Consider the following 18,461-nt stretch of genomic DNA (forward strand, 5'->3'; position numbering starts at 1 on the left):
GTAGAAAAGACTTAATGGTATTCCTCTTTATTTTTTTAGTGCGTCCAGTGGGTTGATGATGCAAAACTTAATCAACTGAGGAGGGAAGGCATCCGCTATGCCAGGATTCAGCTGTATGATAATGACATTTATTTTATTCCAAGGAATGTTGTTCATCAGTTTAAGACAGTTTCAGCAGTGTGCAGTTTAGCATGGCACGTTCGGCTCAAATTATATCACTCAGAGGAGGAGACTGCTCAGAATACAGCTACTCATGAAACAGGCACATCACCAGATTCCACATCATCGGTTCTTGGACCTCACACGGACCACGTGGTTTGTGCTGTAAGCAAAACCTCCTTGGATTCTAATTTTTCAGACAGACTTCATTCTAAATCTGAATTACAGCAGATTAAACATGAACCTATTGCATCTGTAAGAATCAAGGAAGAACCTGTGAATGTTTATATTCCTGAAAAGACTAGAGCGCCAAATAATATGGATGGCAAGAATGTTAAAGCAAAATTGGATCATGTTCAATTTACAGAATTTAAGATTGACAAGGACTCTAAATTTGAAAACAGAGATTTAAAGGAAGAATTGTGCCCTGGAAGTCTCATAAGTCTAGTTGATACGAGGCAACATAGTTCAGCACATTCAAATCAAGATAGAAAAGATGATGACATTCTGTGCTAAATTTGTACATACCATTTAAAATTCTTTTTTTTTAAACTTAATAATGTAATAAAGATTCATGAATTCTGAAAGTAAGCCAAGTACTTGCTCCCAAGTCTGTTACAAAATAGAGTTTATGTAGTTTTGTAACATTCCTCAGTGCCTGTCCATAACTGTGAAGGATCAAAGCACTTAGGGCCAGATGCACTGTAAACATAACAGGTTTAAACAAAAGGAGTCTTTAAGAATCATTTGATTTGGAATTGTAGATTTTAGAATAGAGCTGACATTAACATATATATATATATATATATATATATATATATATATATATATATTTTTTTTTTTTTTTTTTTTGTAATATGAGCCAGAATTCTTTTTTGACAATTTAAGGCTTTTCCATAGAGCTTATTTATACCAATTTTTTTTTTCATTTTAATGTGTCAGCACTGTAGTGTAAATAGCTTTTTAAAAATCTTTTTAGTGTGATTTATACGGAAATGTGAGCCACTTAATAAAGGTTCATAATAATAGTTTTCTGTTGGGTCTGCAAAAAGACAAACTGACAATTCAGTTAAATCATTTCTTTGGTCTGTTATGTTTCTGCTGGTGTATCCATTTAGAGTGGTAATGGAGTGCAAATGTACGTATTCGAATCTAGTGAATATTTAAATTCCCCACACTGTGTAAGCATTTTTAAAACCAAGATTCAGTTATGAAAGCGTATTTATATATGTGTGTATGTATGGGAATATATATAGATATGTATATCATATTTTGCATAACTTCTTAAATTGCTGAATAAGATGAATATGTGAATCTTCCTAGCCTCACTCCCTGGGATACATTTTAAAATATTTATATTCAACATTCAGAAAGCAGTTTAGGTAATAGAAGCAGTTTTATAAAGTTGGGAGAAATAAGGTCTGTTAGTGGTATTTAACTCTTCTAACTCATGAAGCTACATTGTCAGATTACGTAGCCCTAATGTAAATCGTCTCTATAGTGTTTGGAATGAGAAAAAGTTGAGAATTTTCTTACTAATAAGCACCTGTACTATATTTAATAGTAGCTTAGTAAAAATCTGTAGTTACAGAATGTTCAGTTGTGAGCAGTTAAAATCCTCTTTACATTTTTCTCGCAGAACAGGAGGAAAGTATGACAAATACAAAATCTTAAGGGCCATGACTCAACTGCCATATACAGAGATATAACTAACAAAATAAGATGCGTTACCTCATTTTTCTAAGGATCCTGCTCCCTGCCCTGGCAAGGTAAACAACTCAGAGTACTGTTTTGTTTTGTTTTCAAAAAAAAGCTCTGGAAAGTAAAATTAGGATAGGAAACAGGATTCCCAGTGCCTAGCTAAAGATTAAAACAAATCTCTTCAGTGATGGACTTCAGCACTATTTGAGACTGCTTCCACTTCTGTAATTAAAAGGCAAACAGATATCTTTAATGTATGCTTTGATAACAGGAACTCTGCTCATTGGACATTTATTTTATTTATCTTTGGTATTTTTCTGGGCTCGTCCTTTGGTTGATGACTTTTAACTGAGATTCTTTGTGCTGTCTTTGGTTTACTGTTGCTGTTGAAAATGTTTCTGCTCCAGCCTCATTTGTGGTACCCATAAAACTGCTTATCTTTATGCTTAGGAAGAAGCCACTTAAGAGGCATTTCACCAGAAAAGATCAATTGCAGCAGTGAGGTCATTTCTGGCCCACAGTTTAAAAGGGTTAGGCAAATATTGTAGGAAATCTCAATGGTTTATAGGAAATCAATATATTTGCAATATAGGAATTTTCATGGGATAAGGAAGGTATAAATCATATTGTAAATAGAGATTTGGTTTTATATGTTACCGTCTTAGTCTGCTCCTCACCACTTTAATCTTCTAAGCTAAATTTATCATTTGCATCTACCTTTTGGGGAAAAAGTTCGTAACAAACCAGTATTGAGAAACAGGAGAGCATGTGGTTAAATTTTTCCTTTTTTTTAAATTGAAGGGCAATATATTTAATAATATTTTAGTTTTCCAGTAGTATACACATAGATGCACGAGATCATACAGTAATAAAATGTCTTTAGGGTATCCCTCCAAAATATTTTGAGCCTTAAACTTTAAAGATATATCTAAAACAACCACAGTGGTTGCTTTTAGGTATATAGTTCCTTATATAACCAGTACTCAAAACTTCTCCATATTCTGAAAATTCAATGTTTTGTAAAATGCATTTTTACATTTGACAAAATGTATGCATTTAACAATATAAATATATGAAATATAAATCAGTGGGCTCAGATTTCAAGATACAGCTTTGTCACCTTGAATAAGGTAATATCCCTTGTCTTATGGGTTATAATTTTAAAATCCTCTTCAGATGCAATCTAAGAACTTGCTGATTACCTTTGTTAAACACAGATAATTTCTATTTCAATATTGCATTATATTAATGGTTTCCTAGTTACTACATTCCAGTTCTTTATCTGAACTTAAGTTTTTTTGTTGATATTTCTAATTTCTTGGACCAGAACGATAAAGCACTTGAGATGTAGTTTCTGTATGATCTTATGCTATATAAACAGTCATCATGTAAATTATTAAACTGATACACAGACCTTTAAAAAAACGAAGGTACCTCAGTGGTGTCTGCTACAGTGTTTGCTTTTTTTTTTTTTTTTTTTTTTTTTTTTTGCTTTTTTAAAAAATTATTTTGGTTCATACCCTTTAGCTATCGAAGAAGTAGAATCTTTTCCATTCTCAGGTTAGCTGGTTAGCTAGCAAAAGAATTAAGCATTTGTGATATTTAGTTGAAAACTTGACTGAAGCCATATTCATTAATCTCCCTTGTCCCTAAGGCTGCTGACCTTAAATAAAGATTAGGTTGATCTGGCACAACACTGTGTGTGTGTGTGTGTGTGTGTACGTGAACGTGAGAAGAGATTATTGGAAATACTTTGTTTATTCCCATATAGACTCATTTTCAATCCATTCTATAATGGTAGGGAGGGGTCAGAGAGGGTAGGACAAATTTTATTTGCAGGTATTTCATTAGTGTTCCTGAGTGTGAAATGGTTTTTTTCCCCAAATACTTCTTGCGGGTGAGATCATTTTTGTAAATAATAGATTAGCGCTGTTTTGCTAAATTTGCATTCAGTTATTTTGTTGGACAAGTTTATTGTCATGTAAAGCAAATACCTACAAATTCATTTTACATTTAGCAGAGATACAGGATTTGTTTTTAGAGTTTGAGAGGAATTTTCCTTGTCTTCCACCTTTCAATAAATACTAAAATTGATAACTGTAATCTTTTTACCTTTGTTTTGTATTATTTTCTTACATTTGACATTTTATTTTCATCTCGTCTTTAAAAGTTCTTGTTTCTGGGGCACCTGGGTGGCTCAGAGGGTTAAAGCCTCTGCCTTCGGCTCCGGTCATGATCCTGGGGTCCTGGAATCGAGCCCCACATTGGGCTCTTTCCTTGGTGGGAGCCTGCTTCCTCCTCTCTCTCTCTGCCTGCCTCTCTGCCTACTTGTGATCTCTCTCTGTTCAATAAATAAAATCTTTAAAAAAAAAAAAAAGTTCTTGTTTCTGTCTTCAACTGAAACTGTAAGACCTTGAAAGTGATTTCAACCTGAAAGTCTTTTTCCTCTTAAAAATTATGAGAAGTTGACTCATATCCCAACCTAGAATATTGAGGATTACCTAAAGCAAGGCTGTTAAACTAGTTTGGTGTGGGTGCTGAGATGGCATGCCAAGTTACTTCCCTTCTCTCTAGACAGGACTATTTCTGTCTCAGGAGGGGAAGACAAAAGTGCATTGTTTTCAAAATACTTTTAATCTGGTAAAAAGTGACATGATGGATTTTAGGTCTTCAGAGTGATAGAAGAGCTCTTGACTATTAATCTTCCACCCGATGTAACTACGTTGATATGTAAAAACAGAATTTTACTGGTTTTAGAATGCCTTGTCCATTTCATGAAAGAGTTATGTTTGACATGTTCGGCTCTGACAGTGTACCTCAGATAAAATAATTAAAAGGATAACTCAGAGGAAGTATAAATTTCTATCTCTGCTCTGGCTTTTCTCTCTTTAACATACTGCATATTGCAGTTGGAAACCATCACTTTTTAGAATGTCAAGCACAAGAGGCTAAAAGAGATGCCTTTTCTTCTTTAAGTTTATAGATGTTGTATGTCATATCTCTACTGGGAGATCAGGGAAAGGAGGGGATAACATCTTGCATTTCGGATTATCTTTCCTCTAAGACTGTAGACCTAATCAGGGAGTGTGAATGAGCTGAGAAGAAAATGCGGGCAAATATCATTTATGTTAATTAGAAATTAAAAGTAAAATTAAAACATACTACTTTTATTTGCCTTCCAAGAACTACACTCTTAAAATACGTCTGGATCCTTCCACATATTTTGAAATTTAGAATTTATGCATCTGTATTTTTAAAATGTCTTATCTGTATGCTTCCCTATAAAGTTCTTTGCTTTGGTACTATTGAAGACTACAAACAGATTCAGAGACAAGTCAGTATATTTGCAAATATTTTGCATAATATGGTGCTTAAAAGTTTTATTTGGACAGGCAGTTCCACATCCTCCCTATACCCAAGTTTCTTCTTTGAAATTTTGTTTTTGTTTTTAACTGAGCCAGACATTTATGTGAAAAATCATGAGTCTATCTTCTTTAAAAAAAAAAAAAGAAAGAAAGAAACAAAAACTTTTCTTTAGTCTGGCTTTTGTTTATGCTATTGTTCCATACCTCTTCCTCAGTGACAGAGTTCTTGGAAATCTCTGTCTGCCTTCACTTCCTCATTTCATTACAATTTTGTCTCAATCCTCAAATTTAATCACCCAGCTGAAGTGATTCTCTCAAGGGTCACCTTTTGACTGCCAAATTCAGTGGACTCATTTCTTAATACTTCTGTTTCCTTATGGCACTTGTTAGCAATCTTTTACCCCCTCAAACGTTGTATGTATGACCTATCTGTTCTGTTTTGCTTTTCCATTATCTTTAGATGTCTTCTTTTGCCTTAGCCACCACTATTGAAAGCAGTCTCAGGTTCTTTAGGTCTCTGCACTTTGTCCCTGAATTATCTTCATAACCCCATAACTTTAGTCTGCTGCTTGCAGCCCTCTGCCCCTGCCCCCATTCCAATCCATTCTTTGTTACCACCAAGTTAATCTTACTAAGACCTATATGATTATTACTCTTTTGCTTAGAAATATTCCGTGGCTCCTTTCCGAAAGAGTAGAAGCCAGATGCTCAGTATCACACCAAAACGCCTTCATGATACGGCCCTTCCTTTCCAGCTTCATCCACTACAGTCTTCCACTAATGTGCCCAATTTTCAGCTTTACCAAGTGCCAGGACTTGCCATTTCCTTTATATACTTTTAAAATTCTTTGCCTTTGCTGGGGAAATCTCTGCTTGGAATACAATACTGTGGAATCTTTTTTCAAAACTCTAGTTAAATATCATCTCTTATGTGTGTCTTTTACGGAGTTCATCCCTTATAGCTGTCCCTTTACCCCAAAGCTGGTATAGAACCATTTCTTTGCCCTGCTTCCTGTGTCCCTTTGTTCACATCATTTAATGTACATGTTAGTTAAGTACATGTTGGGCTGTACTTAAACCATGAACTAGAAGTTACAAGTTTTTTTTTTTAATCCCTTTGTATCCTTGACACCTAATATATACACTTGGTATTCAATAAATATTTGAAGGAACAAAAGTTGTACCTTAACTTCACTGGGGATGGGAAAAATAATTACATACGTTTCTATGATATAAAACCTGTCTGTGACTTTAATTCATAATGTAATTATAGAGTTGCAATAGAAACGTGGAGAAAATTAGATCAGCAGGCGCTATAGAGAGACCGAGTTTCTATTTTGTACTTCAGTCTTATGAGTAAGAAGAATTAAGAAGCTACCTGTTAAACATCTAGGCCCACTGGGCAATGTGGAGAAAGTATTGTAAAGATTGTTAAACCTGTAAAACTCAACACACTCGTTACCAATTGAGGATAAATTTAAACTAGACCTAAAGTGATTAAAAAGGGAAATATATAAGAAGCACTTTAATGTCTTAAAGTCTGAAGCAGAGTTTTAGCTTGCTAAGTCTTAACTTGGCAAGATAAAGTCTCCCTATTGATACAAATATTCAAAAAATGAAAATACTGAAGATGATAACATGCGCACTATTTTTTTAAGTCCATATCCATGTCGTTGCAGGAGTGGGACAAGGATACAAAGGTGGCACATTTTCACAGACTTGTAAAGCCACTTCACTTTTATGATACTGTGCTGAGGAGTCGTAGAGCTATGGCTAATGAAAGGGGAATACACTTGTGTAATGTGGAGAAATCACTTAGCTTTTATTTCACATCTTTAAAAAGGGGGAGGAGGGAGTACCTATTCTGCTAATTGGCGGTGAAAATTAAAATGACAGAATATGCCCAGTGCTTAGTCCACTGGTTTATACATTGTAGACACTACAAATGTTAGCTTCTGATCCTGGAACTAACATAGTAAAAAGAATAGTCAGAAGAGCTATGTTCTGGGTCAGTCTAATCATTTTATGCATTTCTCAGTAATTACCTTTTCTCTGTATTCCTCTCTCTAATTTTGGGCAAAGGATAGGCATCTGGGAAGAGGAAGAAATTTATCAAGGGGTCATGAGGAGGTAGGCAGATTTCCAAAACATACTTCTTCCTAGTTCACTGTTTTGCCCAGGGCCAGCAATTCAAAATCATGTCTTGTTACGGACTACCTTTCCTGATTACAGATTTGGGTTTGTAGTATATAGATAGTGGTAATAAATTTACTTTGTGGTGTAAGTTACCAGTATGATTATAGTATGGCAATTTGAACATAGGACAAGCAAAGTGAGAGTAAAATATTAAAGTGTAAAGTAGATCCCTCTCATAAAAGCTTTTAGCCCAGGGTTACCTTATCTGGCATTTGATAACTGGGATATATCTTCCATGGATGCATTATATATTTTTATTCTTCAATAGCAAACGTTATTTTGGAAGTAGCATTTGGAGTTAAAACTTTACCATTCGTCAGTGACCACAGACTGATTTCATTTCATTTATCTGGACTTTAGTTTTTCCATCATTATAATGAGGGTTTTTTCCTTGTTTGTTTTATCCTGGTTCTAACACTGTAATTCCCATATACCTTCACTATCTATGTCATGAATTATAAGAACCCCAACACTTTGAGGACAGCTGACGTTTACTGCACAAACATGACCAATCAAGATTAAAGGAAACTCCGGGGCGCCTGGATGGCTCGGTGGGTTAAAGCCTCTGCCTTCGACTCAGGTCCTGATCCCAGGATGGGATAGAGCCCTGTATCAGGCTCTCTGCTCAGCGGGGAGCCTGCTTACCGCCCCACCTCTGCCTGCCTCTCTGCCTGCTTGTGACCTCTTTCAAATAAATAAAATCTTGAAAAAAAAAAAAAAAGATTAAAGGAAACTCCTTTTGTAGTTCGTGGCTTGTTTCTTGATATAATGCTAAAAGGACTCAGATTAATTTTCTCTCAGTAAAGAGAACTATTCTTGATGACACAGGTACATAGTAATATGCCTGCATATTACATATATTACTATATGAAAATTGTTCTGTGGTTTCCTTTTTGGCCATCATTTCTGTTCATTAGTCACCATCAGTTTCTCTTACTTGCTGCACTATAAAAAATCAGAGTGGAAAGCAGATGACCTAATTTGTAAGGTTAATAACTCTTAAAATCACAGTAAACTTTAGCCCACAGATGGGCCTTTACTTCTCAAAGCTGTGTGTAACAAAATTTCTTGGTACTTGAAAGCTCTCTCGGTGGATTCATGTTAATGTTTCATGTGGTGGATTGATGGTACCACCATACCCAGCCTCTGTGTTCATGAAATATTGCTGAACAAGTTGGAATTCTTTGAATATTTTCTACTTTTCATATTTTCAAGTCTTAAAAAAGTTATTTTGTTCACAAGTTGCTTTTACTCAGAATTATTTTTAAAAATTTTTAAAGATTTTTAAATTTATTATTTGTCAGAGAGTGCGTGCAAGCGCACAAGCAGGGGGAGCTGCAGGCAGAGGAAGAAGCAGACTCCCTGTTGAGCAAGAAGCCCAATGCAGGACTAGATCCCACAACCCCAGGATCATGACCTGAGCTGAAGGCAGATGCTTAACCAATTGAACCACCCAGGCATCCCTTACTCAGAATTTTTGATAAATCTTTTGCTCCAAACCAGATTAAGTTATGTCTTGTGCATGCTGACCTGGAAAATACTGGCTTCCTAAGGAACTTTCCATGTTTAAGTTAAATCTTTGTATTAGAAAGGAAATACCCTAGAACTAAAGACAAATGTGAAGGTATTTTTCTGCAATATTGTTTATATATTATTCTGTTTTGCTTTTCTATCTGTGGTCATAATTTCATCCCCTTTAATTAATGTTTTAAATGTATTCCAACCACTAAGGCTATGAGACTGTGATTTATAAGAAATATGTATCTGGTCTTTATCCCTATTCCAGGCACAGGAATTTAACACCCTTAGAATTCCCTAGTAGTGCGATAAAGGTGTCTTTTGAACTTATGTTAACATGGTGACTTGGAAAACTCCTAGGCAACCTAAGGATAGAGGCCGGTAATCGGGGAGAAACAACCACGTGATTAAAGGGTTGGAACTTTCCTCCTTCCTTATCTCTCAGAGGAGAGGAACTAGAGATTTGAGTGCAGTCACCAACAGCCAGTGATTTAATTAATATGCTATGGAATCAAGCCTCCATAAAATCCTAAAAGGACAGGGTTCAGAGAGCTTCTGGGATGGTAAACACAAAGAGATGGGGCAAGAGTGGTATGTCCCGTGAGCATGGAAGCTGCTGGCCCCTTCCCCATACCTTGCCTTACTATTTCTTTCATCTTGCTGTTCTGAGTTACAATACTCTTTTATAATAAACTGGTAATCTAGTAAGTAAAATGTTTCTTTGAGTTTTGTGAGCTGCTCTAGCAAATTAATTGGGAGTCATGGGAACATCCGATCTATAGCTGGATTTGTAAGTGGTATCTCAAGTTTGGAGGGAGGAGGCGTCTTCTGGGATTGAACCCTTAAGCTGTAGGATCAGATCCTATTTCCAAGTAGTGTCAGAACTGAAAGAATTCCTTGGTGGTATGGGGATAAAACACACATTTGAATTGGTGCCAGAATCAAGGAGGCAAACATCAATAACTTATGCTGCTTTGTTTATTTGGTCTGTCAGTATATAGTAAGTAAGAAAAAGTTCTACTTTCTGGGAACCTCTCAGATACTACTACAATTAATTGAGCCTCATGGGTCAACAGGTTAGTTACTATGTCACCTTTTAGATATAATTCTTACCCAGTATCTCTCTTATTTCCTTGGAGACTTCTCCCACTTTTTCTCTTAGAAATCTCATACAGAATTTCCTAGCTTAGGAAATTTTATGTTTTATGGCCTAGCTTAGGGGTGTTTTTTGTATGGCTGTAAGGCAAGAATAGTTTTTATAGTTTTAAGTAACTGGAACAAAGGTCAAAAGAATACTACTTTGTGATATATGGAAATTTTACAAAATTTAAGTTTCATTGTCCATAAAGTTTTATTTGAACATAGCACATGGTTTATGGCTGCTTTTTCATCAGAGAAGTGATTTGAGCTGTTGAGATAGAAACAATATAGCCCACAAAGCTTAACGTATTTACTAGATAAACATTTAGAGAAAAATTTTGCCGACTCCTGACCCAGCTAATTACATGTGGTGCTGTCCTTTTCCTTTTCCCTGTGAGAGATCAAACTTAGTTAATACTGCATAAATACAGCTTTTGCTGAATTTCAGAATCTTCCTATCTGGTTTCTCATAGAGATGAAAGCCACCTTCTACTTTGAATCTATCATCAGAGAGACCAAATTGTTTGGATCTCTCAGTTGAATTAGGAATATCTAATCAAGCCTGGAACATTATGTTCCCCATATTAACTGTCCTTTTCCATCCTATTTTTAGATGCTCAAAAGAGGGATATATACCAATTATAAGACAGAAAAATGCTTGTAACTGATCAATTTTTATTTATTTAGTTTAGCTCTGTAGTTTCAAACAAGGAGTTCAGCTATATTAATTTGTGGTGTGTAGCTTAAACTTTTTTTGTCATGTTTTCTTCTTTACAAAAGAGAACTAGACCAAAATGCTATATTCAAAGCAATCCTCTCATGTATTAGCAGCCAGGAATCACTATCATGTGTGTTAGATATTTTTAAAACAAACTACTACTTTGGGTTCTTCCCAGAGCTAAAAGTGAGTGCTGTATAGGGCGAGAACAATCACCTGCTTTAGAGTTATAATGCATGTAAGACTGTTTGGAATTCTTATAAGTAATGTCACCTATGTTTCACTGGAATGGGTTGAGTGCTTTGGTAGGATCATCCATAAATTCTCAAGCCAGGACACTTTTAAGAGTGAAAGGGGCACTAACTTCCTGAGGCCCAGGACAACAGGCATAAAGAGGAACTGTCCTGATTCAACCAGGATGAGAGTTCCCTCTAACTTTAGGAATAGGCAAGCCTCTGCTCTGTTTTAATATTGCCACCTCTAATTCATGGGCCATAAACAGAAGGAAGAAGTAGCAATGAAGTTAGCTTAGATAGAAATCTGGCAAACTCCCAGACTCCTTCTGAATATAAACACGAAGTGGCACAACTATTTCAGTAACTAGGTTTTTTCCTCTGTAATTTACAAGCACAAATGACCATTTACTTTGGTCGTAATGGGGCTATATTAAACTTCTACCCAAATAATGTAAAGACTTCATATTTATGTACTTTACAAATTGACCACATACATTCAACAGATTATTTAAGAGTCAAGTAGAAAAATAAGGTCAAAAACAAACTTTATTTATATAGGGATAATAAGGATATTAATAACTGAAATACTGAATAATTAAGCTTTGGATTGACTAGAAGTCCATGATTCACAAAGACTATTTTATGGAAGCAGTATAAAACTACATTTGGTTATTTTTCTCAGTTCTCTGGTATTCTTCAAGCTTGCAAGGATTCAGAACACTTTAATGATAGCTTGTTGAACAGCAGTAAAATGAAATGATGTCCTTAGAAGTCAGTCTCTCACAAAAAAGACGTTATATCCAAGTTCTATCAAAGCCCCAGCCAGTAAGGCCCATAAAGGAATGAAGACATAGGACAGATTCATGGTAGTAAACTGTTCCAGTTTAGCACAGAGTGCAAGGCAGAAGGCTAATTTAAGTAACATTGCAATGAGGTACCAGGCTTTTTTTTTAATATTGTGCGATCCATGTCGAGGGTCAAAGCCAGACTTACATCGCCCAGCCATTTTCACAATCAGCATGACAAGAAGGATAGTATCAAATATCCAGACTGGAATAAATATGAGGAACCAGTTCCAAGGTGCCTTCTCATCCAGTTTCAACACCAACATGATCAAGAAGAGTAATGTGAAAAGCCAGGTGAGTAGTACTCTCTGAGCCAAGGACATTCTCATTTAAACAGTTTAAAGAGGCTGTTGCAGAGTCGAAAAAAGGAAAATATACCCTAAGAGAAGGAAAAAAAGTCAGGATTGTTTTGATACCGGAAAAAAAAAAAAAATCACTTCCATTCCTGTTGAACAAAGCTGGCTCTTCCCCACTCACAGATTTCCTAATTTTGAAAACATGCTATTCTTCTTCCTTTCAAACCCTGTAAAATTTGTAGCCACCTTTGACAACATTACATTCATAATTCCTTAGCCAATGACAAAATACAGTAAAACTTTCAGTATATCAACTGGGCATAAGCTCTATTCAAAATGTCTCAAGAACAGTCTATTCCTTTATATTGCGGTCACTCAAGTCCAAGTACTCATGACTTCATTCCTGTACCTCAGGGATATTCTTAAATTCTTTTTGTACATCTGTACGTCTATAAATTTTCATTCAATTTTGAGATGTACTAAGAAAAAGCATCCAAAATCAAAGTAGCGAAAAAGGAGGAAGTGGTTATCAGGTCAAGGGAGGAGAGTTTTAATAGGGTAACAATTCAGATAGTAAACAGAAGTTAGGTTGTGAGGATATCATTGGGCTAAATAATACAGAATACGTTGATAATACTGGATTTTCACATAGTTTAGTCTGTGGGTCTTTTTAAATTAAACTTTCTCACTGCAATTCTTATAAATACCTATTAGTCTGAATTTTTCTTTTTAATACTACTCATTATATATTTTTTGGTTTGTGGTATAGATCCTGATTTTTTTGCTAGTTGCTATCCAGTAATCAAGACCACTTAAACTTTTGACATTTTGTTATTACTAGATGCTATATTACTCAAGAATTTAGGCTCTTTCTCTCGTTCTCTCTCTTTTTTAAAGAATGTAGGGCTTGAATTTAGGCCTCTGAGATCAATAGTTGCATGCTCTATCAACTGAGCCAGCCAAGCAACCAGAAGTTATTTCTTATATTCCTTATATCTGTATCTGTCTATAGATCTGTCTTACTGACCTATATTTCTGTTTTTCATTAGTACTATATGACTATGGTTAGATACGTTCTAGGATATACTCTAATATCTGAAAGGACTAGTAGTACCTACTACTCATAGATTTCTTTTCCAGAATGTTTTGCCCTTTTTTTTTCCACTGCTAAAATCACTAATTCTTAAAAACTTGGAATTTTGATTGGGACACATTAATCTATAATACTTAGGTATAAGCATTTATTTAGCCTTCACATACAGGTTGACAGTAGATTCTATACTTGTTCAAGCTTTTTGTATCAACTTTGGGACCATTTGGGAGACGGGTAAGTAGATGGAAATCGGGTAAGTAGATGGAAATCAGAAGCCAAACTGCAGCAGCTGGGTGTGGAGTTAACAGAAGATAACAAAATGTAAACAGATGACAATACTTTATTCCTCTGAAACACTTGGAGAAGATAAAAGACACATAATGAGATTGAGAAAGGGTCAGGAAGAAATTTTTCAGTAAAGGAAGAACCTATGATTAGAATGGAGGGAAATAAGCCACAAAGAGTGATAGAGAGAGGACACTTGATGGAAAGAGAAAAACAGAAGGTAGGGTAGCAAAAGATGAAGGGTAGGAGTAAAAATGCAGAGAAATAAGGAAAAAGTGAAGGAACTGGCTAGGTGAATAAAATGCCCAAGACTAGCATGTTTAATTAATTATATTTTAAAACTAACTTTGAGGGGCACCTGGGTGGCTTAGTTGGTTAGGTGTCTGTTCATGATCTCGGGTCAAACCCCACATCAGGCTCCCCACTCAGGAGGAGCTCTGCTTCTCCGTCCCCCTTTACCCCTCCCCAACTTGTTCTCTCTTTCTCTCTCAAATAATCTTAAAACAAAACAAAACTAAACTAATTTTGATATTCTTTGCTACACCTCCACTACTTTAAATAGTGGGCTATCATGGAGCAAGACTGTGTATCTGTTTTACTGTAATGGTGACTAACTGATCTCCTAACTCCCCTTTTCCCAGGATACCCATCTGCTAGCACCTGTTTTCTTAGCTGGCAGATTGGAGGCTTCATACTGCAGTATGAAAAGCAGATGCTTTTGCTCCCAGGAAGGCTTTTTTCTCCAGGTCTCCTTTCCTGACCAAGGGCTGCTACAGTGGGATACGGGGCTGAATTTGGGAGAAGAAGTGTGAGGGATGTGAACTGATTATTAACTACAAATGGGTTTATACTGTAAATCAAGTTTGCTCAAACCTGATCTCCAATCTATCTGGCCGTTTTTGTGAACCTTTAAAAAGTTTATGGTAATACACTTGTTTAAACACAACTTTCTATCAGCCATTGGATGAGTCAGGGTTCAAATTTTTGCATACAGCGCTGAGTAACAACTGGTCATAAAAACAGCTGCTACACTCAACATAGGTACTTTAGGACTGGAGAGGGAGGGATGATACAAAGAGCACACAGTTTTGTGGCTTCAGGTTTTATAATGTGGAATGCCACAAAGTTCTGTAAGCACTTCTACTAAAATGCTCTCAAGTGGGAAGCACTATGCTGATATTTAAGTGACGCTTGAAGAATTCTGGATGCTGAGCTACAACGCCAATTTTTATTTGTTCATAAATCTGCACTAATTGAAGTAATCGTACTAGTCTTCTTTCTCAAGAGAACGGGCTGCATACTCCAAAACAAAAATTTGCTCTACTAAAGTCCTATTCGAGTTGATTACTTCTGGTACCAGGAAGATAGTTAAGTATTAGTTCATATGCTTCCTCATCCATTGTCAAAATCTTCTGCACTGTCCCAAAATGGAAATCGAAAGGGCTCTGCCCACAGTTCCAGCATCTAGCAGTTGTGTGTGCACTCATTAATTTGCCCACGGTGCGGTCTACACCACCCCCATTTCCTTCCCTCGCAACTGCCAGCACTCTTCCAAATGAACTCACCCTATCCCGAAGACAGTTTTGCTTATGAGCCCACAACAAAATTCCTCTAAATGAGTCGTTTTCGAAAGGCTCCTAACGGCCTTGTCGAACTAAACCTCCCTTCAGCGGAACAGCGCTCTGCTTACAACTTAACATGATTTTTGGGCCTACTTATTCCTAGAACTTCAGGACGTTCATAAACGATCCTCGCCCTTAGTCTTCAAAGACCTACTGTCCGCCCTAATTCGGATACGCGATGGGCCCAGTATACTTTGGGAGCTGAACGCGGTTTCTTGCACACGATCCAAAACGCACGCACAAGCCTGGTGCCAACCAGGTGTCTGTACGTTTGGCGGGGAGTGTAAGGAGCTGGGAGGCAGCGACAAACCCCCTGAGGTCGGGAAGCCAGCGCCGGGGCACCGGGTGGGCAAATGCACCTCGGGAGAATGCCGGCCCACTGGACCCCGGGACTCACCTGGCAGCGCCGCTGGCCGGAGAGCGGGGAGGGACGCGAAGATCAGAAAACTCGCCAGTTTGGATCCTTGGCCTTTTCCAAGCTTTCTCCTCCATTAAATCCAGAACCCGTCACATGATAATCAAGAAAAAGATCTCAGTTCCGCCTCTCCAAACAACCGCGGTGGAGGCTCTGTGTTCTACCTCAGGCCACGCCCACATCCGGGGCAGGTTCTCACCGCCTCCGGGTCTACCCTCTCTACCTATAGGTAGAGAGGATGCCAATCTGGTTTCAGAGGCCCTTTTCCCTGAGGTAATTGGACCATTTGGCCACCAGTGCGAACCAACCGACCTTTTCTTACGTTCGGGTTTGTCAAAAAGGCGGCTATAAAAGAAGCCACTAGGCCCGCCTCTCTACTGCTACGGGCTAAGAGGAAAGTCAGTCTAAGCACAGCCTGGAGTACCCGTGGTCCCGTTGGGCCCACAGACGCCAATCAGACCAACCAGCGCTCGGCTCCGCCCCCGAGGGGGCCCCGCCTCTTTTCTCGCCCTCCCCTCCAGCGCGCGGAGACTGCAGGCTCCGGCGCAAAATCCTGCGGGAGAGGGGGTGGGGCGACAGCTCCGGAGGCAGCGCTCCCGCCGGCAGCCTCGTTGTGACTCCTCCGGCTCCCGCAGCGGCGGCGGCGCTCGCCTCGGAGTCTCCCGCGCGCACCCCAGCCGCCTCCTAGCGGCGCGGCGCCCGCTCCTACGGTAAGAGCCGGCATCACCTCCGCGCTTGGGCGGGCCGTGTGGAGGTCGTTGGGTTCTGACAGAATCCTGGGGATGGAGCCGGACGAGGGAGGGAAGCGGCGGGCGGGATGGAGGTGGGGGCTCCGGGGCCAACGCTTTGCCCTCTGCCGCCAGTGACTTCCTCGGCAGCCGCGGGCACCTGCGCGCCGGGGTCAACCGCGGTCCCTTCCCATCATTTGACCGGTGGCAGAGGCTCAGCCTCCCGCCTCCCGAGTCCGTGCCGTCCTCGAGCCTGGATGGTGACGGGCCGAAGCCCAGCGCCGCCTCCCGCCCCTCCGCCCCCTCTCGCGGCCCCTCTCCTTGGCTTCCTTCCCCTGGCTCTGTGCTGGGGGCGCGCCGGGTCTTGGAGGGCGTGCGGGGGCATCGGGTGGCCGAGCCCGGGCGAGCAGGAGAGGTCAGCTAGCGGCCGGAGGAGCGGGCTCGGGCGGAGGGGGCGACTGTGCGCACGCTGGACGCTGGCTGGAGGGAGGGTCTCTGCCCTGCACCCTCTGGGCAGGCAACAGTTTAGTTCACTGATTCCAGCACTGACTGCGGAGCGGGTGCTGAAATCCTCTTTGGGCCCTGAGGGCTATTTCCCCTCTGGAAACAATACTGCAGTCCATCAGCTTGCTTTACCTTTTCTTATTTTTATCTGCCTGATGTTGACAGCCAGTATTTTGGTATTGTTCCTTCGAGTCATGACTTTTAAACTCAACACCTCCTTCTATAACTCTGGAGACCATTCTGTCACTGACCCATCATCATCACTATTTTTAGCCTGACCAAAAAAAAAAAAAAAACCAACTAAAAAAACAAAAACTGCTTTATATACCAAGTAGTTTTTAAATATGTAAATTATTAAATATATTGTAATGTATACTTACTGTCTTTGTTTATGGTATATCCTGATTACTTTGAGGTTACTTTGTTAATTGTGTGCTTGATTTTATAGTTTTTGGTTAGCTTGAGCCAACTAGATATTTTAGGATTTTTTTTTTTCCCCTCTAAGACTTTGGGTATAGCCATAGTATTTGCTCTTGTTTTTAGATAACATTTTTTTTTTTTTTTAAGAAATTTGTTTCCTCCCCACCTGGATTTTTTTTTAGCGTTTTTTAGCATTTTTAAAGTTGAAAGGGAGGGCATTCTGAGAATTTGGGAACTATGCACTTTAGCCTAAAGAGCTGTAAAATGGCATAACAATTTGAAATCCTAACTTCTTGGAGTAAACATTGTTAAGTTGAAGAGAAGAAAATTGGTGTCCGCTCTCAGTTGTAGTGGTTCAGCCTCCACAAATTCCAGAGGAAAGCAATCTAGAGGTCTGGAGAGAATGAGCCATGCCTGAGACCAGACACAGGTGATTCCATGGAAATTTATTGCTGGGGAAATAGCCTGCCTCCCACACAGGTTAGTGGATCAGATAGTATTAAGTTAGGTGTTAGTAAGGTAGGAAGTGTGTTTTGTAATTTTTACCACTTTCTGAGAGGGCATGAAAATGTAGTAAGAGAAAAAGTATAATGTACAGTGGGGGCACTCTTGTATAGTCAAACTTCCCAGAGTAAAGGTTTTTTTTTTTTTAGTCCAAACTGGCAGTGGACAGTTTGTCCTAAAAATGAAGTAGGTGGTCTGAGCAATTTTTATTTGTTTTGTTATTTTTTTTAATATTTATTTATTTATTTGTTTAAGTTAGCTCCACATCCACTGTGAAGCTGGAACTCACAACTTTGAGATCAAAAATCACATGCTCTGCTGACTAAGCCAGCTGGGCATCCTGGCCTGAGCAGTTTTATTTTATTTTACTTTTTTTGGCCTGAACAATTTTTAAACCAACGAACGTTTTTGCTAGCCCATATAATACAGAAGTTCAAGGAATTTGTAATTAAAAAGTCTACACTAGACTAAGCCAAAGAAAATTTAGGGTGGCGTGTAGGAAAAATGAGGATCGAAAAATAGTTGGATTGGTTCCATACTATCTTGTTTAATCTTTATCATGCTATGAGGTATGTACTATGATTACTGTTCTATTTTATAGATGAGTTAACCACAACTTTGGTTAACTCATTTGTTCAAGATTTCTCAGCTAATAAGTTGGTGGAGGTGGGATTCACATCCAGGCAATGTTACAAAGCCTAAATTCCAAGCCAATA

General features: G+C 38.5%; 3 protein-coding genes across 7 annotated transcripts in view; 2 read left to right on the top strand and 1 right to left on the bottom strand.

Annotated features, from left to right (window-relative positions):
• The window catches only part of RSBN1L (round spermatid basic protein 1 like), a 65,698-nt gene extending 64,728 nt beyond the window's left edge, over nucleotides 1-970 (top strand). For both annotated transcript variants that reach the window (XM_047694653.1, XM_047694654.1), the window contains exon 8: nucleotides 40-970. In XM_047694653.1, the coding sequence (XP_047550609.1) occupies nucleotides 40-675 (636 nt within the window). In that variant the 3' untranslated portion in view covers nucleotides 676-970. The remainder of the gene's footprint in view (nucleotides 1-39) is intronic.
• A 10,591-nt stretch (nucleotides 971-11,561) lies between these two features.
• On the bottom strand, nucleotides 11,562-15,888 carry TMEM60 (transmembrane protein 60). The gene is made up of 2 exons (XM_047694663.1): nucleotides 15,572-15,888; nucleotides 11,562-12,257 (listed from the first exon to the last, which is right to left on the bottom strand). The coding sequence occupies exon 2, from the start codon at nucleotides 12,205-12,207 to the stop codon at nucleotides 11,806-11,808; it is 402 nt and encodes a 133-aa protein (XP_047550619.1). The 5' UTR covers nucleotides 12,208-12,257; nucleotides 15,572-15,888; the 3' UTR covers nucleotides 11,562-11,805.
• A 222-nt stretch (nucleotides 15,889-16,110) lies between these two features.
• The window catches only part of PHTF2 (putative homeodomain transcription factor 2), a 119,760-nt gene continuing 117,409 nt past the window's right edge, over nucleotides 16,111-18,461 (top strand). For 2 of the 4 annotated variants that reach the window (XM_047694657.1, XM_047694659.1), the window contains exon 1: nucleotides 16,113-16,299. The gene's annotated coding sequence lies outside the window, so the exon portion shown is untranslated. Of the gene's footprint in view, nucleotides 16,300-18,461 lie in introns of all 4 variants that reach the window. The other 2 variants (XM_047694660.1, XM_047694661.1) reach the window with 2 other exon arrangements.

Source organism: Lutra lutra, chromosome 11, assembly GCF_902655055.1.
Source record: "Lutra lutra chromosome 11, mLutLut1.2, whole genome shotgun sequence".
NCBI classification, from domain to species: domain Eukaryota; kingdom Metazoa; phylum Chordata; class Mammalia; order Carnivora; family Mustelidae; genus Lutra; species Lutra lutra.

Excerpts from the sequence above, each read along its gene's own strand:
- TMEM60 (XM_047694663.1), bottom strand. The coding sequence starts at position 12,207 with ATGAGAATGTCCTTGGCTCAGAGAGTACTACTCACCTGGCTTTTCACA.